At 42.5% G+C, this 25,301-nt stretch overlaps 1 protein-coding gene across 1 annotated transcript in view; it reads left to right on the top strand.

Moving 5' to 3' along the window:
• CTNNA3 (catenin alpha 3) overlaps positions 1-25,301 on the top strand; it is a 415,687-nt gene that overhangs the window by 12,692 nt on the left and 377,694 nt on the right. The window contains exons 4-5 of the mRNA XM_058810887.1: positions 3,482-3,648; positions 14,732-14,851. Coding sequence (XP_058666870.1) covers positions 3,482-3,648; positions 14,732-14,851 — 287 coding nt within the window. The remainder of the gene's footprint in view (positions 1-3,481; positions 3,649-14,731; positions 14,852-25,301) is intronic.

Raw genomic sequence — 25,301 nt, forward strand, 5'->3', positions numbered from 1 at the left:
TACTTAGAAGGGCATTTACTAAAGGAAGGGTATGGGGATCTTTTGTATTACACTGTGTTCTTGTTTGTCCCTCCTCTCATCTTAAAAGTAAACTTTCTCATTCTACATGAAGAGGTTTGTGCCTGTATTCTGCATCTAAGGGACTTCTGTTCTGGGAGGCAGAACTTAAATGGCTTAAAATGATCTGTGCTGTACACTCCTTTCATCAGAGCCAGAGCAGATCCCCTGCAGAGCAGCTTTTGCCATCAGCATCAGGGGATCAGGTCCCCTGAGTGGGACAGGGAGAGTGAGGAGGTGGGTGTGAGGCATGATGGGGATGTGTGGTGGCTCTCATTACATGATAGCAAGAAATGGATGAGATGTGGAAGTGGAACTTCCTGATATGCAGTGGTGAAATAGTTGCTATGCAACAGAATCCAGTGGTATCTGAGTGGGATAAGAGACTGTGTGGCAGGAGAGAAATGTCCTGGAACAGCTCCAGAAAGCTGTTGTGAGAATCTGAGTTACCACAGTGTTGAATATTGGGGACACGCAGGAGGTATCGATCTGCTGTGCCCTGACACTGATAGTGTCACTGCAGCTGCCTGCCTGGAGCAGAATCCTTTCTGGTATTTGTAGGAACAGAACAGGTGATTGTAGTGGTGACTTGGATTGTTTCATCTTGTTTTTAGAAAGGGTAGGTTGTTCTGTGCTGTGCTGTGACCTTGACTCCCAAGCTTCCCTGGTACTTACTCTGCTCAATGTGTTGGTTCATGGCTGCATGATTTGAGGCTGCACATTCTAGTGGCAGCAAGAGCCATAAGTGTTCTGTTGCTGGTGAGACCCCCTGTGGCACTGTGTTCAGCTCTGGGGCCCTCAGCATGAGGAGGACGTGGAGCTGTGGGATTCAGTCCAGAGGAGGCTGCAGAGATGCTCAGCAGAACTGAGCACCTCTCCTGTGTTAGGGCAGGCTGAGAGAGCTGGGCTTGTTCAGGCTGAGGAGAAGCTCTGGAGAGACACTACTGGAGCCTCCCAGAACCCAGGGGGGACCTACAAGAGGTCTGGAGAGGGACTTTCCACAGTGGGAAAGGCTTTAAATTGACAGAGGGTGTTTTAGATTAGGTGCTGGAAGAAATTCTTCACCATGAAAATGCTGAGGCCCTGGCACAGGGTGCTCAGAGGAGCTGTGGCTGCCCCATCCCTGGAATTGTCCAAGGCCAGCTTGTTTGGGGCTTGCAGCAACCTGGGCTGGTGGAAGGTGTCCCTGCCCATGGCAGGGGGATTGGAACCAGATAATCTTTTAGGTCCCTTCCAACCCAAAGCACTCTAGGATTCTGGATTATAAACCATTGTGGGTTTTTTCTTGTTTGTTTGGAGTTCTGTTCTCTCAAGTTTGAGACTGAAATGTTGGAAGTTCTTTCTACTAACTTTGGTCTGTCTGTTCCCCCGTTAGTAAATGGGCTCCTGTTGTCAGCTGTGTTCCTCTGGAGCTGTGAAGCCATCAGCCTCTAACGGAGCAGTTCAGGAGTGGGTGACAGGACTGTCTTGGCAACAGGACCTCCTTGTGGGAGGGCACAAGAATGGCATAAAATTCACTGCATTCCATGTGCATTTCACACTGCTGCAGTTAAATTAAAAAATGAGATGAGAAAGCCAGTTGTAAACACAAATAGAAGAGAGGAAAATGTGATACTCGGATGGGATTTCAAAAGGAGAACAAAAATCCATTCAAATACATAAAAGAAGAAAGCCTAACTTTGTTGATCTTGCCTGAGCCAGTGAGGAGCCCTTGGCTGGTGTCGGTGATGCTGAGCAGTGTCCCTGAGGGTGCTCACTGCCTGCACTTGGTGGCACTGTTGCAGTGTCTGCAGACACAGCCTGCCTGAGCTGTCAGCTGATTGCCAACAGGCTCACAGTTCACTTGTTTTTAAAGGAATTTTCACGCAAGTTTTTGGATATTTTTGGTGCTGGAAAAATTCTCTAACTATTTAAAAAACTACCTGTGGCTGAACAGTGTTTTTTACATTTCCCTGTGCTGAGCAGATTTTTGTAGGCACGTGTAAGTAGCAGTATTTGCCACAGCAGTAGCTGTCAGTAGCTGATCAGCTGATGGTAGAGCAACATTTACTTTGGGAGTCATCTTATCTGGGTGTGTTGGACAGAGTCTTGGAAATATTTGCCTGACAGTAATTGTGCAGTTATGATAGATCCTGGCTTTGCTTCTTTGAATTGCTTTTTGTTTGGTTGTCTAAAAGAATTGAAATACTTTGAATGCTGCTGTCTGTCTGAATTCCTATTTGTGCCACTAAAAGGACATTTTTTGCGTTTCATTGTTTGCGACAAATATAATTATGGAAGAATATCCAGTTGATGGGAATTAAAATAAAAATAGATTAAATTGCATCAGATTGTCATGCTGTCCACTGCAATTTAAGAAAGTTTCAACATTGTGTTGTTGTTGGAGCTGTCATTTTCTGCTGTTTGTACTTGCAGCTCCTATCTATCTAGCCTGCATCTCATGGCTCTGTTTTAGGGTTGTGATTTTATGTGTTCATCTGGCCATCCCAGCTCATGTCACGCTCATTTCTAAGGGCTTGCTCGTATTCAGAGCCTTCTGATTTGTGTTTGTTCTCAGAATTGAGAATGTTGAGGGGTGGAGGGGCCCTCTGAGGGTGGTCTGGTGCAGTGCCCCAGGTCAGGCAGGGCCAGCAATCTGCCCAGGACCATGTCCAGTCAGGTGTTTAACATCTCCCAGGATGGAGACTCCACAGCCTTCCTGCTTGGCCTGTGCACTGCTGAGTCACTCTCACAGTGAAAAAACATTTTCTGATGCTAACATGGAATCTCCTGTGTGTCAGTTTGTGCCCATTGCTACTGCCCCTGCTGCTGGGCACCACTGTGAGCAGTCTGGCTCCATCTCCTTTTCACCTCCCTTCAGGAATTTATGGTGTTTGTCACTGTGGTCTGTGTTGTTGAGTTTCATTTACCAAACTTCTCATTGGAGAGCAGTATATTGTGACTGGCAGTCACTAGCTCTATGGCACAGATTTCCCTTTATGTCAGTCAGATGTTTGAGTGTATGAGGTTTTCATTCCATTAACTTATATTTGTAATGAGAAGAGCAATATTTGATTCCCTTCTGTGACCAGGAATTATTTAATAGCAAGGACACCAAAGTACACAGTAACATAACAAGCAGTGACTAGGAAAGTTTAACAAAGCTGCTGGCTTTGTTGTGTGCAGTTAGGAGCAATCATGTGAAGGCCAAGGGAATTATTTCAGAATTAAATGGTGCTGTAGAAGAGAAAGGGAAAGAGAGTGGAGGATGTGGAACATTAACCTGCGTGATCTGTAATCACCGACCTTCATTTCAAGGCGTTAGGGCAAGAAAGAGATGCCAGATTTATGGCAGTACTTGTGACTCGGCAAATAACTGCCGGAATTCCGCGATTTCCTTTCCTCGGGCGCTGTGCTCCAGCCTGAGGCTGTGTCTCGTTTTCAGGTCGGGCCCTGCAGGTGTCGGCAGAGGCGTTCACCGGCGATCCCTGCTCCCTGCCCCGGAGGCAGGCTGTGGTGCCCGCAGCTCGCTCCCTGCTGGCCGCCGTCACCCGGCTCCTCGTCCTGGCCGACATGGTGGACGTGGCCTATCTGCTGCAGCACCTGACTGTGGTGAGTAATGCCCGCTCTCCTCAGCTCCTGTGAGCCGCAGCTGGCTCTGCTCAGGGTCTCCGGGCATGGAACTTTGTGTACTTGAGCCTCGCAGCTCTCGTGCACGGAGCGCCTGGGCAGCTGGGGCAGGTGTGGATTCTAGATGAGATTTGTGAATGGACCAGAAAAACTCATTTACATGCAGCTCAGCATATTTGATCTGTTTTTGGTTCCTTTTTTTCCACTAATACTTTCAGTAATTTGTAAGAGACTGACAAAACCACAAATTTCTGTTCACTTTCTAATATTTCAGGGCAGAGGTGAGTAATCAGTGCCACCTCTCCTAATGCCTCGTGCCACGAGAGAGCACAGTGACTTAGAGGACCGTGTTGAAGCAAGCTCAGTTTGATGAAGATGAGAGAATGAAAATTTGGCTCCAAATCAGACTGGGAAAAGTATTTAATAATAAAACAGTGTTATGTGGGTTTCAATACTGGGCTTGAAAAATCTCCACTGCTGGAGATGCACCACAGGCTAAATTAACACTGACTTGCAGAAGCTTCTGTGTTGTTCTGTATGTTTAAATTTGTCAGCTGTAACAGGAATGACCTATGTCTTTTGCACTGCTTATGGAAAATGTTCTTAAATTATGATATTTTTCATGGTAATCTATTACATTTTTAATGTTTATTTTCATAATCCCAGATGCTCTCTCTTCTGAGATGTATTTGAGTATGTTTTACATGAGAGAGCTAGAATTAGATGGTTTTCCTTACTAGAGTTTCAGTATTTCTAAATGGCTGTCTAATTGACTTCATGTTTTCCATCTGAAAATGAAAACAAAAAATAACTGAAAATGGGGAAAGAATGCTGAGCATCATTCAGGAACAACTCCAGCACTGCAGAGGGCCATTAAATTGCCATCTTCTTCCATATTTCCTCTTAATAGGAGGGAGAACTGAATTTGTAAATGAACCCTTAGAATAAATTAGTGTGGTAAAACACTCTCAGTGAAACCAGTGCAGAAAGATTCACCCTGGCTGTTAGAGGAGAGTGTGTTATATTTTGCATATCTATTTAGTCTCTGCTCTGGCTGTTGAACTTGCCAACAGTGGTATTAGCTGTAATGGTGTCTTTTATGTTGACATCTAATTAGGAAATTGACTTAATGTAATTGCATCATATGCTATTGAACATCCCTCAGTTTCTAACAACTTTTGGTCACAGCTAACTGAGCCAGATTTAAAGGCAATTAAATATTTTAATGAATTTCAACATGGCTCTATTCTAAGTGTTTAACTGTAATCATTACACTTTAAAACTTCCTTGGGAATTCAGTTTTTCTTCAGCATGGACTTGCTCCCACAAGAAGATGATGTATTCACACAGTGTCAAAGTAGACCCTGTCTGTGCTGTATCAGCTGTAATATTCTTGGGTTTTTCAAGGTTATTTGCCTTGAAAATCAACTCTTTAAAAGTCTTCAGATGTTTTTCTTTGCAGTTGTTCTAAAGCTTTAATACTTCTACCATATTACCCTGTTCTTTAGACAGGGGTGTTACAGCTGTTATCATTTAAGAGATGGGAAATTTCATTGCTCTTTATTTCCATGTCTCTGAGCACTGCAATTTTTATGGGGTAGACAAAATTGATTTGAAAAATTAAAAAAAAAAAGTAATAGTAGAATAAAAGCCATAAAAATTCTAATCAAGGCCCTTTTCTTTATTTGCATGTATAAAATGAAAGAAGTTGGTTCAGCATCATGAAAGAATGCTGTACAGTATTAGTGAGATCTTGCTGAATATGAAAGTATTTAATCAGGAATTACCTATTCAAATATCTAATATTTTTCAAACCCATTTATCAAAGAGTGCTGAAAGTTTTTAGTCTTGGTCACTCGCTAAAATTAGTTAATTCCAACACTGATGTTTAAAACTATAGCTTTTTCTACTGACAGAATACACTCTGGGTCATTCAACTTTAATTTCCTCAGTAACATGGCAATAAAAATAGAAGGAAAACAAAGACAATGTGACTGGCTGTCACAGAAAGCCTCACCTACTGTTACCTGTCACCTCTGCCTGTTGATGAATATCTAGGAACAAAGGATGAACCTCAGCTCTCTCCTTCCAGTTTATGTAGTCTCTAACAATGTTGTTTTCTGTACATTCTGCTTAGACTTAGGACTGGGTTTGAATTCTGTGTAATCAAGTCTTCGTATTAAACAGTGTGTAATTCTGAAAATCCTCACAAAAATACTGGAATGTAACTTTGTAAACTAGAAATAACAGGTGAGTTTGAAAGGATTTGGTAATCCTGGGAGGAATTTCAAACTGAATGTTCACAACCACAGCTTTGTGAACAGGAAATTAGCTTTTTTAGAAGTTTTGCTAATAAAGTGAAGCGAATTTTAGCTGTTTAATGAATTCTATCAGATTGTCCCTGAGCAAAAAGTGAATAAATGGGTGTGTAAATAATGCTTACTAGATGCCAGTACAAACCCTCAGTGACTGCTCACATTCTGGCACAGAACGCTCCTGGCCACTTGGGGAATTCCCAGTCCTATAAGGCTCTGAGGGTGCAGTGCAAACAGGAAGATCCTTTTGGAGTTCACTGAAAAAATAAAGTACATCACACCATAAAGAAAGGTTTTCCTTCCTTAAATATATATTTTTTTAAACAGGGAACAGTTTAAATAATTACCTATCTCTGTCTGAGTTTCCATGTTTAAAGAGTTTGGGGTCTCTGAAGAAACAACTGAGTTCTGAAAAATGTGGTCAGACAAAGGACTGTCTTCTGTATTGCACTCTGATTCAGAGCTGTGTTAGCAGCTCATCCGTCATGGTTAGTGATACTCGATATTATTTAATTAAGTGAATTAACAGACTAATGGTATTGCTTAAATCTATTGATCGGAAGAGAACAGCAGGGAAGTAACAAGTTTGGAGAATTTCATTCAAAGAGCATTGGCAGTCTGTCTGTCTCTAATCAGTTTCAGATCATGCTGAGCCAACATGTTTTAGCTGCCTTTTTCCTCTTCATGTCCTGCTTGTAGATTTACTGTGCAAGTCTTCGTATTTCTCATGAATGCCTCAGACAGCATGATCTTTACAAAATGCAGTTCTTTAAAACTCCTGTCAGGGAAAAAAAGAGAATGGCTACACATAGGAAGCAACATGTGAAGCTGGGCCCTGTGAGTGCTGTCTGTTCCTCCCTTTCCTGCAGAGTATTCAGCAGCATTAAAAATGCTCTTAGCAAGAGCTCAGTAGGCTTACATAGAATGAAAGAGGAAAGTCACCCTAGGCTGCCCCGTGTTTCAGGTCTTGGGGCATGGTTCAGCTCCCAGAGCTGTTAATTGATCCAGATCCCTGTGTGGAGCCTTCCTTCCCCCCAGCAGATCACTTTGGCACGTGGATGGTGTGAGTGTTAGGTGGTGGAGCTGGTCACTGAACATTTCATTTTGGGCTGGGGGGATTCATTCTGCTCCCATCCCTGTGCTCAGCTTCAGGGGATTGGGTACCTGGGAAACAGCTGGTCCTGCTGCAGAGGATGGAGACAGACAAGTACCTCAGACTGTTCCTCTTTGTTTGTCACTCTGTGTCCCCCTGCATCCAGTGAAGGATGGTGATTGTCCTTAGCCCACCTTTTGTTCCTGATGTGTTTATAGAAACCTTGGTTTTTACAGCAGTAGCCAGAATAAATTCTAACTTCTTGCCACCTTCCTTACTTGGGCATGGGTGACTCCTGTGGCAGGGAGACTTCTGGAGCATTAGGAGTGTTAAGAAGGTGACAGGAGTCTTTGAGAGAGGATTTGGCTTCTCCTTTGGTTCCCACTCCTATTTATTTTCTCATCAAACTGAGATTCCTGCTGCCAATGAGAGGCTTGTCTGTGGTGCATGGGATGCAGTTGTTTGGAATCAGGGCTACAGTGCTAATAATCACACTGCAAATTCTGTGGCACCCTGTGATGTGCAGAAAATAACAGAGGAAAAGCAGCTTCCAAAGAATTGCTTTTGGAGCTGGCTTTTTCAAAGTGAGTGAGTAGGAATCTGGATCCACTTCTGTGCTTGGTACATGAGCCCCTTGACTGCTCCTTTGTAACTTGTAAAAAGAAATAATTGTCAAGCTGTGGGGGGATAAATTCTGACTGGAATGTTGAGTTGTAAACTTAAAATAAAGCTTGGGGAGATCTGTAACATAAAGGTGGTTTGTAGAGAGGTTAATACGATGCTTGAAGTCATCAGAAGTACAGGTGAGTGTGAGAAGTCCATATCGTGTCTGGTGAGGAAGTTGGAAGGTGTTAGAAAAGCAGAGGCCTGTTTGAAATAATTGTTTGGGCTGTGCAGATGCTGCATGCTGCAGTCAGTGACCAGTGCTCCACTGCAGCTGCATGCTGCAGTCAGTGACCAGTGCTCCAGTGCAGCTGCATGCTGCAGTCAGTGACCAGTGCTCCAGTGCAGCTGCATGCTGCAGTCAGTGACCAGCGCTCCAGTGCAGCTGCACGCTGCAGTCAGTGACCAGTGCTCCAGTGCAGCTGCATGCTGCAGTCAGTGCCCAGTGCTCCAGTGCAGCTGCATGCTGCAGTCAGTGACCAGTGCTCCAGTGCAGCTGCATGCTGCAGTCAGTGACCAGTGCTGCACTGCAGCTGCACGGTGCAGTCAGTGACCAGTGCTGCACTGCAGCTGCATGCTGCAGTCAGTGACCAGTGCTCCAGTGCAGCTGCATGCTGCAGTCAGTGACCAGTGCTCCACTGCAGCTGCATGCTGCAGTCAGTGACCAGCGCTCCACTGCAGCTGCACGGTGCAGTCAGTGACCAGTGCTCCAGTGCAGCTGCATGCTGCAGTCAGTGACCAGTGCTCCAGTGCAGCTGCATGATGCAGTCAGTGACCAGTGCTCCACTGCAGCTGCATGCTGCAGTGACCAGTGCTCCAGTGCAGCTGCACGCTGCAGTCAGTGACCAGTGCTCCAGTGCAGCTGCACGCTGCAGTCAGTGACCAGCGCTCCAGTGCAGCTGCATGCTGCAGTCAGTGACCAGCGCTCCAGTGCAGCTGCATGCTGCAGTGACCAGTGCTCCAGTGCAGCTGCACGCTGCAGTCAGTGACCAGTGCTGCACTGCAGCTGCATGCTGCAGTCAGTGACCAGCGCTCCAGTGCAGCTGCATGCTGCAGTCAGTGACCAGCGCTCCAGTGCAGCTGCATGCTGCAGTCAGTGACCAGTGCTGCACTGCAGCTGCATGCTGCAGTCAGTGACCAGCGCTCCAGTGCAGCTGCATGCTGCAGTCAGTGACCAGTGCTCCAGTGCAGCTGACTCTGTTGGAACCTGTCAGGGAAAGAATGTGGCTGAATCTTCCCTTGGGAGTGTCTGTGGCTGTGTTTGCCCTCTGCAGCAGCAGGCATCACCACTGAAGTGCTGTGCTTTTAGGAGATTAATTTGGAAGTGATGTTCTGAAATTTCCTTCTCTAGAGTGCTAATATGGGAAGGCACAATCTAGGCTGGGAAAATAATCTTGGGAAGTTATCTTCTCCTGGCAGGTTATTTATTGGTAGTGGAGCAGCAGAGTTGTTGTAATGTAGAATGGCTTGTCTGATCAAAAATTCAAGCATGCAGAGATCATTCTGATTGAGAGAAATGTGTTTTATAACTCATTTGTGCTTTGGGAGGCAGAAATGAGGAAATGCATGCAAAATAAACAATCTCTGCTTTATCATCAGAGTGTGTGTCTTCAGACCTCTTTAAAATGACAGCAAAATCATCTGATATTTTCTGAATGGAAAAAGCTGTGAGCTGCTTTCTGTAAACCTCTCCAAAGAAGGCACATTGCCCATTCCATTACAGCAAAATAGGAGAAGTGCAGCTTTTTTCTCATAAGTGTGTGTGTTCAGTAATTGGAATTTAAGAGGGGTTGTGAATGGCTTTTTTCCAGCCATATCTCTGGGTAATTTAAATAGTACATTTAGTTATAATTTAGTCTTTTAAAGAATCGGTACCTTCTCAAAACAGAAAGGGATATTTTTTCAATGGACAGCTTCCTTATGTCAAAATGGAAATAAAATTTGCTTCTTGTCCTTAAGTCAATTCATATTAATCCATATGAAAGTAAAGAGAAGTATTTTACCAATGGAGAAAGTAGCTCAGTGCTACTGTACTGCCCTGTGCAGTGGAAGATGGTAATATTGATACTCTGAAATACAAATACTCTGATTTGTGCAGCTCTAGATGAACAGAAAAGAGCCATTTCTCCTAATTTGTGAATAACAGAGTGGAGAGGCAGGATGGGCTGCCCCCATCCCTCTTCCTGTTTATTTGGGAATTGAAAAATGCTTACCAGGAATATGGCTTTGTGCTCTGTATTCAGTGATGTTACTTCCCACATTTCTGAATTATTAGCAGTGAAGCACTTTGCACTGCATGTTTATAATCTCATAATTCTGTGTCCTGGCCCCCTCTTTAGCTGGTAAGCCATTAATTTTCATGGCTTATATTGAAGATGAAACATAGTAAATTTTGGCTTAAGCAGTATCAAAATTTTAGTATGATTAGTTAGTTTAATATGATTTCATTTTGAAATGTGCAGCCACTCTTTTCTTTGATCTCAGTGCCTCATTTTTGTTACATATGACAGCAGAGCAAAAGTTCCAAGGCTCCTGAATGTAGGAAGAAGGATAGTGGAGAAAACCCTCAAAAATGCTATGTCAGAAGCTCATAAAGACAGCAGAGGATTCTCAGCTGTTAATCTGCTTTACTGCAGGAGAAACTTCAGCCAGAGCTCACCTCTCATGTTTGACAGTGCAGTAAGATGTGAGACCACAGGACTTGCAGTCCTGCTGCTTACAGTCACACTTGCTAATCTGATAACTGTGTCAGTATCTGAGGGGAGGCTCAGGATTGCTGAGATTCATAAAGTTAGAGAGTTTTAAGAAAATAGTTAAAAGACAGGCCTTTGAGAGAAATTTTGTGAACATTGCTAATACAGCGAAAAGTTTTCTAAGCAGTAGAGCAGAGGTGACAAATAGCACAATAAACCTCTGTAGAAGTAGCTTATAGATTGCAACAAAGTTATTTAATGTATATCTTTAAAAAGTTAGTATGAATAGATCTCTGTCTCTTATGAACAAATCATTGTGTTAACTACCATTACGTGTGTTTCATATGATTAGATAGAATTCTTGTCAATATGTTTTGCTCCATGTGTGATTAGCTGAAATCTAAGCTGAGATAGTTTTATGCCATGCTGTAATGTCACACCCCCTTAGCATTTCCTTTAAATCAGAGAGCTGTGAACATCCTGTCTCCATTGTCCTAACAATGTACTGAGACTGATGTGCTGAATAAATAGCTCACGACACTAGTTCAAATTTGCCCTGTCTCCGTTCGTTTGTAAATATCAGCCAGCAGCAAATGGTGCCCACCTTACCCTAGTCAGGCACATCACACTTCCAGGCATGGAGGCTGTGTTGTAGCACTCTTCTGGCCCATCCACATCCTCTGAAAATGTGATCCTCATCCCTTGCAGAGTTCTGATGGTGTTTGTTGCTTTGTGGTACCTACAATGGGACAGTGAGGGTTGAGTCACTTGAGTGAAGCACTCACTGTGCTGGTTTCCAGTTGGATGAGCACGGAGCCTTCATTCAGCCATGGACTGATGGTGCCTGCTCAGGACATTGGGGCTGCTGTGTCATCCACCTGCTGTACCGGCCCAGGTGCTGGGCTCTGCTTCTGCATTTGGTAGGTTTGGGTTTCCTGTTACAGGAATGCTGTGATGTTAATGAATATAAAGCCATGCTCTTCTCTTTGAGCTACAAAGTTGTCTGTGCCACTATCAGTGCTGGGAAATTACCTGTGGTACTTGACAAACAGAAGCAGCTCTGATAAATCATAGAGATATTGTTACCCTGCCTGTGTGGGCACGGCTGGTGATAGAGAGACGGTGAATCTTGTATCTTGATCAGAAGGCTTATTTATTAAGATATTATATATAATACATTATGACTATACTAATAGAATATAGAGAGAGGTTTGCAGAGCTGCTAGCTAAGCTAAGAATAGATAGAAAAGAATCTCAAACAAAGTTGTGTCCAGGGACTCAGTCCCCTCACTTGCCCTGGTGATTGGCCCTTAATTATAAACATAGGAAATGAGCCAATCAAGGTGTCCCTGTTGCATTCCACAGCAGCTGATAACAATTGTTTACCTTCTCTTCGGGGGCCTCTGGCCTCCCGAAGATGCAGAAATCCGAAAGAAAGGATTTCTGTGGAGAAATGTCTGCGACAGAGATATGATTTTAGCACAGAGGGAAAATGAGTCCAGGTAGCTACCAAGTAGTGCCACTGAGCAAAAGTAGGGAAGGAATGCTACTCCTCAGCTTCCAGAAACTGTTCAAAGCACTTTGAAAATGTAACAGGCAGAAAAGAGCTTCTGTAAATCTTTTAGGATTATTTATATTTGGTTATTGGTAAGAGAAAAAAAAGTCAAGAAGTCTGATATTTCTTTTCACCTCTAGACAGGGGAGATGAGAGAGGTTTTTTTACCACTCACCCCAGAATGCTGGTTCACTCTGATAGAAGTATGATGCAGAAAGATCCACATTTAGTTTTAACATATGTGCTGATAACCTTTGAATGTCCAAGGCACAATTTTCTGATTTCCTGCTGATGACAGTGGAAAGAGCATATCTATGTTTTTTTAAAATTGCTTGGTTGATATTTTATTTACTTTTGAGTTAAATTTTTAAGAAGTGTTTCTCCCTTAGATCTAAAGACAGATGTGGATGTTCCGGCCGTTACCCATCAATTTTATTGAAGCATGTTGCCCTTGTAGTTACACATTTGATTTGTATTTCATTGTGCTCTCATGCTGCTTCTTATATCTCTTTGCAGAGAGCCAAATGTATTATTAATGCTTAGGTTGCTGCAGGACATCAGGAAGTGAGTGATCTTGCTAGCAGAGCTCCTGTTAATGAAGAATGGAAGCTGTGGGATTAAGCACATCCTTAAAAGGATGATGATGATTCTACAACTGTATTGTAGTCTAACATGTTGATGATTATCTTAAAACAAAAAAAGACCCCTCAAGAAGAGACTGTACCTTCTGTTTATTGAGTGAGTTTGGGAATCATTGGAGACTTTTTCCCTGTATTGTTCAATCCCACAACAGGGTGCAACAGCTTTGGGCTAAGTTCTGGAGAAACATGTCAAGGTTTGAAGCAGAAGGTGCACGATGAACTTGCCAGAGACATAATGAGCAGTTTCTTACACACTTGAAAAAAAGCAAAGACTATGGGGTGCTTTTGGTCACCTTAAAATGAACTCAGATCATGCTTGCAAATAGTTGCTTCCAGCTAAGGGGTTAGCCAGGAGTGGGAATTGATGAAAGCAAACATTGCAAATGCAAGGCTTTCAGATCAGCTCTGGAGCAGAGATAAAATCTGAAAACAACAAATCACACAAAAATAAGATAATGAAGTCAAACAGAAAAGAATAGAGAATATTGCAGTTTTGTCTTAGCATGTGTGGTCTGTCAGCCATGTCGGTACAGAATTCAGGAACATAAACTTTGGGTGAGAAAGTTTTATTTTCTTTTTTGGTAGCAAACAATTTAAATGCAGCTATAAAGTCTCCAGTTAACCTCTAGTAGTACTGAATGAGGTAGAGAGTAAGATAAATTACAAATAGATGGAAACACTGCCTTAACTTGCCTTTTGGTTATGAGGGCAGTGAGGCTGAAATAAAGGCTGCAGAGCAGCAAACAAGATGTGCTAACTTGCCTGAAGGTTGCAGGCAAGTTGTTGTAAGTTGTCAGTGGAAATCCACTGCAGCTGCAGTTGCTTATTATCCCCAGGGAGAGGTACCTGGGGCTGTTCAGCATCAGCTGCAGCTTGAGCTGAGTCACCTGCTCAGGGATGAGGGGCTCTGGAACACTCCACATCCATGATGGCACGGGCTGTCAGTGATGTTGTCAGCTTCTTAAAAAGGGACAGAAGATGAGTGGAGGTTTGGCTTTGTTTTCTTTTTTTTTTTTTCTTTCTTTTTTTTCTTCTCCTTCTGCTCCTGTGGTTCATTATTCAAATTCAGTGTCTAGTTTAAGCAAAAGCACAGAGTAATGTGGGCAGTACAGAGGTGCTTGGCTGTCCAGAACTGACTGGGAAGCAGTGCATTGCCTCATTCCCTGGGCACTGATACCACAGGTGGCCTTCACCTATAGGCCCTGGAACTGCAAGAGGCTCAGTCAGTATTTTGGAAGGATTTACAAGTGTGCAGTTCTTCCTGAATATGTCAGTGTAAATATATGTTGATAGACTCTATGGTAATCACAGTGATAACAAAATATTCCTGAGCTACCTGCAGCCATCATGTGCTCATGAGGTGAAGAAGGGAATTTACAGCTGGGAAAACAGCAAGAGGAGAAGGCTCACGATTTCCTGAAGGTAGCAAGGAAGCTGGACCTCCAGTTCTCCTCTGACACAAATCTTTACCTTTCTGTTACAGTTCCTACGGCTGGGCTGGTGTTGTGCATCTCTGAAAAATACCAGTCCTCTTCTTAATAATAGTGTGTGCGTGAAAGAAGTTTTAAATTTAAAAGTAAGGTCTGCAGTGAAGCATAATTGGAGTTGTCACAGTGTTCATGCAGAATGTGGGCACGTTGCCTGAGGTGATTATCTGGTATTAAATTACTCTTAAGTAAATTAACTTGATAAGAGGCACCCTGTGATTTCTAAGTTCTGCTGTTATACTTGATAGAATGAGTTCATGGCCTGTATAAAGTTGCATACACTTTTCTTGGTTGAAAAGAAAGTATTTAAATCTGTGGGAATTTATTACTTCCTGGAACTTGGCATAGAAAAAGAACTCACCTTTAGAGATTGATTGCTTGTGTTTGGTCTGACTATGAAATGAGAGGATCTCATTTAATTGAGGAGGGCATATGTACAATGCTTTGAATTCTGTGATTGGTTTCAAAACAAAACTGCAGGAATGTGTGAAAGGTTAGAGGTGACAAAGCTCAATAGCATAAGTATTTAGTAGAAAATAATTGTAATACAGAATGAAACACAGCAACTGTATGAATGATGATTTTTTTGTTGGCTTTGTTTTTTTATTTTCCTCACAGTTTCAAAGAACATTTGAGTCTTTAAAAAATGTATCCAGTAAATCTGATCTACAGAAAACCTACCAAAAGTTTCAAAAAGATCTGGAAAACCTTGATTACTTGGCATACAAACGTCAGCAGGTAAGACCATGGAGGTGTAAGAGGACAGAAGGCTGGGCATGAAGAGGGTGGGTGGTGGAACTGCTGTGTTGGGTGGAGTCGCTGCTCTGCCGTTGGGTTTTGTGCTTTGTGCAGTGCCAGGGGGTGGCAGGGGCAAGTCTGCCTAAAGCCTGTGGTGCTGGACTGCTGGGTTTTGGGTTTGCAGCAGAGAGAAGCACAGGCAAAACCAGTAAGTGAGACTCAGCAGGCATTAAAAGTGCATTGACATGTTATTATCTAAATGGAAGTGTGTGCAAGTACTATTTGCAGTCTTTTACTTGAAAAATTAGCCAAATTCACATAAGTCAGTGGAATGCATGCAAACCACTAATTTTTTCTCCTCTAGAAATGAATTTGAGGTTAGTATGCATCAAACTTTGAAGTGCACATGGTCTTTGACTTGTATTTGCAAGTTGAATTGTTAAAACATGTTTAATGTTGTATGTTCTGACACTTATGCATAGCTGATGTGAAAATATTGCTATGGGTATTCACTAGATTTCTTCTCTTGATGATAAAACAAGATTTACCTCTTCCACAGCATGAGGGTAAAAGCTGCAACGTTTGTATGAGGGTCTTTGTGGTTTGTGTTTTCCTGGATTCTGTCACTTGGTGTCAGTGTTGCCAAACAGTTCCTGTGCTTGGGGCAGATCACTGGCAGCTATTTGTGTCAGGTAATTGATTAGATTAATTTGTCTTAGTTAATTTGCATTGTTTACCTGAGCAGTAGTTACCTGGTTATGGGGAGGAGAGTTTTACCTGCTTGTTCATGCCAGGATTTTCATTTCAGTAGAACTTGCTGGAGAACCTGCAGTGAGGGATTTGAAAAGTGCATGGATGTATTTAGTGTAGAAGATGCTTTGATTTTTGTCCTGCTTTAAAGAGAAAGTAATCTTCTTGTGAAAAGATTGAGAATTGCTTGGATTACTGTGCAAAAATTGCTGACCTGCTTTGGGACTGAAGCTGTTGTGACTTTGGGAGACATTTATGGAGTGTTTAATTGATATTATGTTTAATTGATAGCACATTTCATTGATAACAATTTATCTACAGTTGTATTAGGCTAAGGGTATATTCATGGCAAAATGCTGAGTAACTGCATCTGTTTGGAGACAAATTTTTGTATATGACTGTGAATCTATTGCTGGTAAAATAAGGGGTTTCCATGCTGAAAGCAATCAATGTTGCCTTTGAAAGAAATAGTTATCTGCTTCTGTACCTTTTCTTCAGACATGAGCCATGAAGTGCAGCGTAGCAAGGTACTGCTTCAGTGGGAAGGTTTACAGGACAGATGGGAAATCACAGCTGGGCTTTTTAAAGGGTCTTCAAAATGTCCCACATCGACTCTGATTCATAAATGTAGAGCAAACTTCTGTGAGTGGCAGACTTGTTTGGGGTGATGGTTGGGCAGCACCCACTAGGGAAATTCCTGTGGGTTGGGAATATCTGTTTGTAGCCAGGCTGCCATTTTGAAATGTGCCAGGAGGTGCCTACATCCCAGAAATGTAGATTTTCTTTCTTGTCCAGGAGATAGTCTGGCAATTCCTTTGAATTAAAGCAAGCTTTTCATTTCCTGGATACTTTCTCATCTCTGAAATTTGACAAAAAAGAATAGCTGCATGCCACAATGAGTACTAGAACTTATTCTCTTGCTCTGTGACTTTGTGGAATGTTTCCAGTAAAAGCTAAGTAAAGTTTACATTGGTTTGTATCAACCTCAATATTACCACCCTTGCAATATGAATATTGACAGGATAAAATGTTCAAGCACTTGGGGATAAGGTGGGACTTGGTGATAGATCCCAGCTGTGCTCTTGGGATGCTGTGGTAGGTGCACACTTCCTCTTCTCTTCCCTGGGTCTTTGTTGCTGTTGGAGGGAAATTGTCCATATAGTGTTCAGCTGCAATGGCACTGGTTTAAGGTTTATTATAATTAACTTACTGTAGGGTCATTTGAGGAGAGTTGGGCAATAGCTGCAATAAAAATGGACTTACAGTGAGGTTCAGTGGTATTTAGCACCTGTCAAACTGAAAAATTGCCACCGTTGCTGCTGTTCTTAGTGCCAACAGTGCCTTTAGGATGCCTGGAGCAGTGCTGGCTGTAAGCCAAAGACATTCAGTTTTTGACTAGAAGCCTCCATCAACGTGTCATCTTATAGCTGACAACAGGACTTCAGTATGTGCACACACACTAAAGCAGGATCCTGTTGTAAAGTATTCTGATTTAAGGTTTGCTTGTTTGATGTTGATTTTATGCCTTCAGGGAAATTGTTTTTAAAGGACTGAATCTATGGGAAATAATTCTGGTTAATCCATTTTAAAAATAATTTTAGGATTTCTTTCTGATGTTTGTTAGATTTAGAAATGTTTTAAAAAGTTATGTTGGAAACAGAAGGAGATAAGGGCTGTATCAAAGACATTTATGGGGCACACAGTGATTTAGTGTGCTTGTGGGAAATAGTGCTTGCAGAAGATGCAGCAGAGCCATTCCCTGTTCTGGCTCACAGTCCCTTGTTGTCAGTACTGCAGCTGCCTTCATGATCATACAGGTCACATTTGAATTTTGAAAGGTTTAATTTTGAATGAAGACTTCAGTCAAATGGTACTTATTTTTGTTAAAATGGATTAAAGGCACTTGTAATCTTCAGCTTTGATTGTTCACTTTGGTGGGAGAGAATCAGAAGAGTGAAAGCGAGAACTTGTGGGTTGATAAAATAATTTTAACAGATAAAGCAAAAGCCATGCACACAAGGAGAGCAGAACAAGGAACTGATTCCCCACTTCCCATGGCTGGGCAGGTGTTCATCCAGCCCCAGGAGAGCAGGGCCCCACCACGTGTGACAGTGACTGGGGAGGACAAACTCCATCACCCTGAATGTCCTTTCCTTCCTTTTTCTCCTGCCCAGCTCTGTGTGCTGAGCACGGCCCCACATGGGCTGGGAAATCCCTTGGGTCCCTTGGGCTCAGCTCTCCTGGCTCTGCCCCCTCCCAGCCCTCACTGGTGGGGCTGGGTGAGGCCAGAGGAGGCCTTGGCTCTGTGTGAGCTCTGGTCAGCAATGCCCAAACCATCCTTGTGCTGCCAGTGCCCAAACCATCCCTGTGCTGCCAACACCCAAACCATCCCTGTGCTGCCAACACCCAAACCATCCCTGTGCTGCCAACACCCAAACCATCCCTGTGCTGCCAACACCCAAACCATCCCTGTGCTGCCAACACCCAAACCATCCCTGTGCTGCCAGTGCCCAAACCATCCCTGTGCTGCCAGTGCCCAAACCATCCCTGTGCTGCCAGTGCCCAAACCATCCCTGTGCTACCAACACCCAAACCATCCCTGTGCTGCCAGTGCCCAAACCATCCCTGTGCTGCCAGTGCCCAAACCATCCTTGTGCTGCCAGTGCCCAAACCATTCCTGTGCTGCCAACACCCAAACCATCCCTGTGCCACCAACACCCAAACCATCCCTGTGCCGCCAACACCCAAACCATCCCTGTGCTACCAACACCCAAACCATCCCTGTGCTGCCAATGCCCAAACCATCCCTGTGCTACCAACACCCAAACCATCCCTGTGCTGCCAGTGCCCAAACCATCCCTGTGCTGCCAACACCCAAACCATCCCTGTGCCACCAACACCCAAACCATCCCTGTGCCACCAACACTGATTCCAGCACAAATCCAAAGCACAGCCACTGTGGAAAACACCTGAACTCTACCCCAGCAAAAACAGCACAGTATGAGATTTGTTCACTGAAGTGCTCCACTCCAGCAGCTGGAGAGAAGTTTTTGAAAGAGATTATCACTTATCAGCTGGCAGGTTTATTTTGTGGCAGACCCTTTAAAAGTATGCTGGAAATTGGAGGGAGTTCAAGGTGAATTTTTGTTGTCAAGAAAACAAGCATGATTATAGAAAGCTGACTGAGCTCCTTAAGTTATCTGGAAAAGGTTATGGCTTAGAAATGTCAGGAATAGACTTAACTAAATCTTTATTCTAGTACAGGGAAATATGAGAAGAGCCAATGGATGGCAGTCAGACAAGTTCAAACCAGAAAACAAATGAGCATTTTTGACCATTAACTCCTGAGAGGACTTAGTTAAGAGGTGCAGTACATTAATCACTGCTTGTAGCCTTTGAGTCCGTTGTCCATACCTTTTGAAAAGATGTGAAATAACTGAGATGCAAATTAAAGGGCAGGAATTATGGATCTTTCTGTGGCTTATGCTATTGGGGGAATTTGAATGGGAATTCACTTTTTTCCCCCCTCCACTTAAGAATGACACTACATTTGGTTGTTTGTTGGAGGGTAAAGGCACAATTCTGTCTTCTGAATTGCCATCCTGGAATAACAAATGAGTGTTCTGTTGTTCTGTTTTGTATTTACCACTCTACCACTGTCTAATGTTTTAGATTTTAGGGTTGGATGTGTTGAGATCTTGTTTAGGAATTTTCAAAGAAGTCTTGTACTTTACTCCAGAGTAATTTTAAGGACATATGGGGATTTGATTCCCATTAGATTTCTGAAAATGCCTTCTTTTGTTTTCTCCTTTAATATGTACTCACACACTATTGATTATAAAATGAGACTATAGGTTCTATTTCCAGTATTGTAGCTGCTTATCTCCCCTTGACATAGGAACAACATCTATCATGTTGTTGTGTAATTAAAATGGTTGATTTATGCATTCTTTTTTTAAAAAAGCAAACTCCAAATTAGTCTCAGTAGCTAAGATAGTGAAAAATTATGACAATTCTGTTCTCAGCCACCTGACTTGTTTTAGTAATTCCATGATTATGGCTCTGTCATTTGGTCCTTGCTTCTGTCTGTCCTGTGTATCTCTGTGGCTTGCTAATGGGTGAAGAGGTTTTCCTTTTCCCTGCTCACCTGAACGTGCTCATATTCCCTGTGCTTACAATTTTTACATGTATTTGGAGTTGTAGGGGGAAGGCTTTCATATCAACACTTCCCCATTTTCTGTCTTTGCCTGCATGCTAAACCTCTGAGAACAAAAGTCATGCCTCCCCTCATCTTTCCAAAGCTCAGACTGCTGCTGTTTCTATGAAACTGAATTAGTTTGGGCTGTGCCCAAGATATCTTCAGTTTGGATAAAAGATTCCAGTCTAGTCTTGTCTGATAAATGTAGCTGAAATGTCTTGGGGGCCAAGGATGGATGATGCTTTACGTTCAACCAAGAAGTCACCAGGTAATTTAACAACAAACAATACAAAATTGAGTGTTACAGTGGGAAGGAAATGAGATCTTCAGCTAGAAATTAAATGACAGAGACAACTAAGTAATGTTACAAGGGCATGACTTAAAAAGCTGTGGAGATTTTTGTGTGCATTCTACGGGGGACTTGGATACACCACTGATTTTGCCCATGAACATTTGCTATGGTACCATGTGTATCTCCTGTAAGCCATAATGGTACCATATGAATATGAATATGGAACCATTATGAAATATGAAATATTGACATATGAAATTTGATGTGTTGGGTGGTTTATCTCAGTGGGAGGTAGTGGCTAAGATTAAAACTCTGTTTTTCCAGTTGACTGGAAACCAATTTATTTTTTCCTCCTAATGAAATAGAATGATAGTTCAGGTGATATGTTTATGCTACAGTGGGATAAAGCCAGAATTTGGGGGTTGTAAATGAGGTCAGAGTCTGAGGAGAATGGTTCCTAATGAGGCACTGATAACTGATTTTATGACAATTGCAGTATTCTGTTAGGCAGCAGTGTCTCAAGGGGAAAAACAATACTGCAGTTTTATACAGTAGGAGTGAGGTGAGCTTTTTCACTTTCCTGTGAAGTGTTGCCTATTTGGTTGTTTCAGATCATGCATTGTGCAGCTGACTGTTCCTGCCCACATGTGATGACTTGTGCTCATCCTCAGTGTGTCCTGTCTGAGAAAAGCACACCTATTTTTGAACATTGCTGTGAGTTCAGCTTCTGCCCTACATTGACTAATGGCTCCTTGTCTTCCCTCCCCCTCAGGAAATAATTTTCCTTTTCCTTTTCCTTTTCCTTTTCCTTTTCCTTTTCCTTTTCCTTTTCCTTTTCCTTTTCCTTTTCCTTTTCCTTTTCCTTTTCCTTTTCCTTTTCCTTTTCCTTTTCCTTTTCCCTTTCCCTTTCCCTTTCCCTTTCCCTTTTCCCTTTCCCTTTCCCTTTCCCTTCTTTTTTTCTTATCCATGTTATGCTCAGTAGTGAGGCAACCAAAACAGACCCCTGTAGAAAATTATTTAATGCATTTCTGTAGTTGCTGAGACTCACTGGTAAGTGTTCTGAAATCTCCATTGATTCCAGAGAAATTGAATCAATTTTTCCCATTTATTTACGTAGAAGTCCTGTGAAGGATGTCAGAATCTAGTCATATAATGAGATACTTGCTACTAATCCTATGACTACAAGCCCGGACTCATTTGGCAAGACTTGATCTGGACAAAGCTGTGGTGGCTGTTACTCATTCCTGCATTTATTTCTAGGTGAATAAAGCAGTGTCTGTCGTTACTTGCTGTAATTGTTTTTGCTCAGGAATGGAAGTGTGGCTGATGAATGAGTTGCTCAGTTTCTGTCCCTGGCAGAGGAGGGCTCAGGTTTGTTTCCTTGCAGGGTCCTGTAGTCATGCAGATCTGCACTGTCTCACGCTGGATGTTGGAGCAAGGAGTGTTCAGCAGCATTTCCGTGGCCCTGATGGCTCATTCAGCCCACTCCATGTGGAACACGTGCCTGTTTGTTTGGCAGGTTTTTGTCATGCCTCTCCAAGAGAGCCAGCATTAAACTGCAATGGCTTTCAGAATTTCACGTAGTTCCTCCTCCTTTGTCACAACCAAATCTTATAAATGCTATAAAACCTAACACTTTCATAGTTGTGCATGAGAAGCAGTATTTATGTGTGGATGAGGTCTAAGTGCTGACTTCCTCTCTCTGGAAATAATTATGGAACGTTATTTTCAAAGACTGTGCTGAGTTCTTTGTCCTTCTGCTAGATCTACAGCTTTGTATGTTTTTATGGGTTGAAATCATCACCTAGTAAAGTGATATACGGTTCTTGGCTATAATTGAAGGAGAAAATGCATTCCCTAATTTTCTGGGAAGTAACATATCTGCATATTCTACAGAAAAAGCAAGATTTAGAGAGGATGCTTCCTTTGTTGAACACTATAAAAACGATGGATGTGCTATTTTGATTTGACATGCTTTTCTTTCCTTTCTTGAAATTAAATGGCCTGGAGCAGTAGGGAGTGGTAACTATAAAAAAATTCTTTACTGAATTGTAAAGGAAAAAAGAGAAGTGGGAGATAGATGTATAAATGTCTTGTAAACATTTTCACATTTGCTTTCTCACAGCTATCTTGTGTGACCTTCAGCAAGCCTCTTAGTACCAGATCTACTGGAGGACATCACTAAGTGCCTTCATCCAAGAGTTAAAGATTTATTGCTGTATAAGGACTTGCCAGTAAGGTTCTGTGGGTATTTGAAGTTCCTTTTTTCAGGCTTTAACAGATTTATGTCAGTCTAGGTAAAAAGTTCAGTCTGAGGACAAGTGACATTTTTACAGGCTCAGAGACAGTAAGTACCATATAGTCTGAGCTAATGTTTTTGTTTGTGGTGAGAGGTTTTTTTTTGTTTGGGGATTGGTTCATTTTTTTGTGCTTTTTTTCTTAGTATGAGAAAAACTGCTATTTAGATGCTGAAAGGATGCAAGTTAGAAGTGCAATAACAGTTTGGAATGCAGAGCTCTGATTACTAAAGAGTGGCTAATGAGTGATGTTATGTCCTGGTGAAAATGACAGTAATAGTAGTTTGTGAAAGAGTTATCTGAGGGGAATGTTAGATTGTATTGATCCCAGCCTGACAGACACACACCAGCTTCTCACAGAAAAATAAATTCCATATAAAATGTTTCACTGCCTTGGTGCTTCGTAAAAATCAGATCAGATGAAATGCAAAGCCTTGCAGAATAACTGAGCTGTAAATGGAAAATGGTTTGAGAGCATAAAGCTTGGGAATGGTGGGCAAATCCTGCAGGAGCACTGCTGCTGATGTGTTTGCTGCAGGAACTGGTGGCAGGCAGCAGCCTGAGCAGACTGCCAGGAGCAGCTGGGTCTGGCTGTCTGTCTGAAGGCTCAGCTCGGGGTGCACTTGCTGTGGCCATAGCACTTGGCCATTCCTCAGTGCTTTAGTAGATAGAACATCAACACAGGAGATAAAAACTTGAATTTTGGGCAGGGTGTAAGGGTTTTTTTCTTATGTGGTAGCAGGTTAGGAGGTAGAGGTGGGGATCTCTGTCTTCTGTGAAACTCAAGTTCTGTAACCAGATAGGATTATGTACCAGGGGGGCTTCTTAGCTTTTCCCTGGCTCACAACCTTGTTTTGAGGGAAGAACTTGTTAGCACTGTTTGTGAGGGTTCTGACCCTTGGTAATCACTCAGCCTTTGGATTCCAGCTGTTCTGGGTAAGCTGGAGCAATGCTACACAGAGCTGAAAAAAAACTAAGGAGAGAAATCAGTTACATACCCTGACAAATTATTTATTACTCTTGTCTCAAGTCCAAGTCAATATTCCTACTCTGTAATCTGTGTGACCTTGTCAAGTTGGCCACTTAGTCCTTTATTTTATATTGTCTCTCCTTGTCCAGCATGTTCTGCATCAAGTTGTTGCATTCTATATTTTTCATTTGCATAATCCCATGTGCAGTTTCCCTCTAAAACTCACTCTTGTCATTAGCAGTTAAATTTCCTTTCCAGTCACTCTGCATCACTTTTTGCTTACTTGGCCTCCTTCCCCCTCCGAGCCTTTGTCATCTGTCATCCACACCTCATTTCTGTCGGTGCATTCTGGAGGTATTGACTCATTCATTTTGCTCACAGCAAGGTGCTTTTCACAATGGGTTCCAGCAGAGCCAGGAGTGCCACCCCCGGTGATGCTGCCTGCTGTTTGTCTGTCTGTCCCTGCACAAACAGCACCCTGCTGCTGGGGAGCTGCTCCCGCAGGGTCTGGAGGATCACCAGCTCCTGGAACACTCACAGGGATGCCAGGCATGCAGGAGGGAGGGCAGAGGATGGGTCAGGACAGAGGGCACTGCCCCAACCTCATTTTGACCTTCCTGACTTTGACTTCCTCCTTTCCATCCCTGTGGAATTTCAGGTCATATTCCCAACCCAGGCAAAATGCATCTGATTGTCTGTGATATATGGGCCTGTCATCACTGGCTCTTTTTCTCATCAGGGTTTGGGAGAGCAGTCAGACCTTGGCTGTGCTTGATGGGCCTCATCAGGCTCTAATATTTTCCTTTATTTGCTAGTTAGCTTCTTTTAGAACATGAGCCTGTATTGTAAGTTCTTCATGGTTTGAGTGTGCTGCAGCTGGTTACTTTGCAGCTGTCAGTGGCTATTCCTCAGCTGATCTATCCTGAAGTTTGCCTTTATGTGATTTAGTGAAGTTGGGCCTTTATAGATGGTGGTTATGGAGCAAAAGTTTCTTTGTAGGTAAGATTTTGACACTTGTAACAGTGCTTTTATAGCTCATAACAATAAATTCTGCTGGCACTGGGACATTGAAAGCTTTCCTGTGTCCAATTTAAATTTGTTTATTTCCTTGAGTAAATATATTTGGGTTTTTTCTGCATTAATTTGACCATGGATCTAACTTTGTAAGAACAAGAGATAGTATGTAATGAAGTCTTACTTCAGCCAAGATTTATAAATGAAACAACAATTACATTAATTTTAGCTGTTACTTGGTTGGTTAGCACTGGAGGGAGGATGATCCTTTTTGATTTGTGGGAGAGAGAAGTACAAACTGTGCCACAGGACAATTTTTTGTAGTTTATTTTAGCTAGATCACAAATGGTTGCAAAAAACCCAAATGTGCATTTTTCAGTTTATGTTATCTGCAGTTCTGAAATTGAGGACTGGATTCCCTGAGGTGCAAGAGTTTAAGAGAGCACATAGTCAAAGAGTACAGTTCTGTATCTTTTGGGTAAAGGGAACTGGAGGCTTCAATCTCCCAGTGGTGATTCCCTCTTCTGTTTCTGGGAGCTGGCAGGGAGGTGTGTGAGCAGCTCCTGCAGAAGATGTGTCTGAAGTGCAGAGTTATCTTAAGAAGTTATCTTTTTGGTTATCTTAAGAAAATACTGCAGCATTTGCCTCTTCTGCTAAGTTAGCAGAGGTCAGGAAATTATTTCAGGATCTGAAAAAGTTATGCAGCCTTTTGTTAAAGTTTCTTACTGATTATTAATTTGGAGACCAATAACAGATGTGCCTGGTCTCTGGGTGATATCCCTGGCAAAAGTGACATTTTCACTAAAAGCCAGCATTCTTAGAGCAGTAATTTGTATGTTAAAGATATGGACCTAAATGGAGAGCTAAATTCCCTGTAACTAACATTTGATTGCAGACCAAAACCTTGGAGATGCTGATGATATTTTATT

Source organism: Ammospiza caudacuta, chromosome 9 (assembly GCF_027887145.1).
Source record: "Ammospiza caudacuta isolate bAmmCau1 chromosome 9, bAmmCau1.pri, whole genome shotgun sequence".
Lineage (NCBI taxonomy): Eukaryota > Metazoa > Chordata > Aves > Passeriformes > Passerellidae > Ammospiza > Ammospiza caudacuta.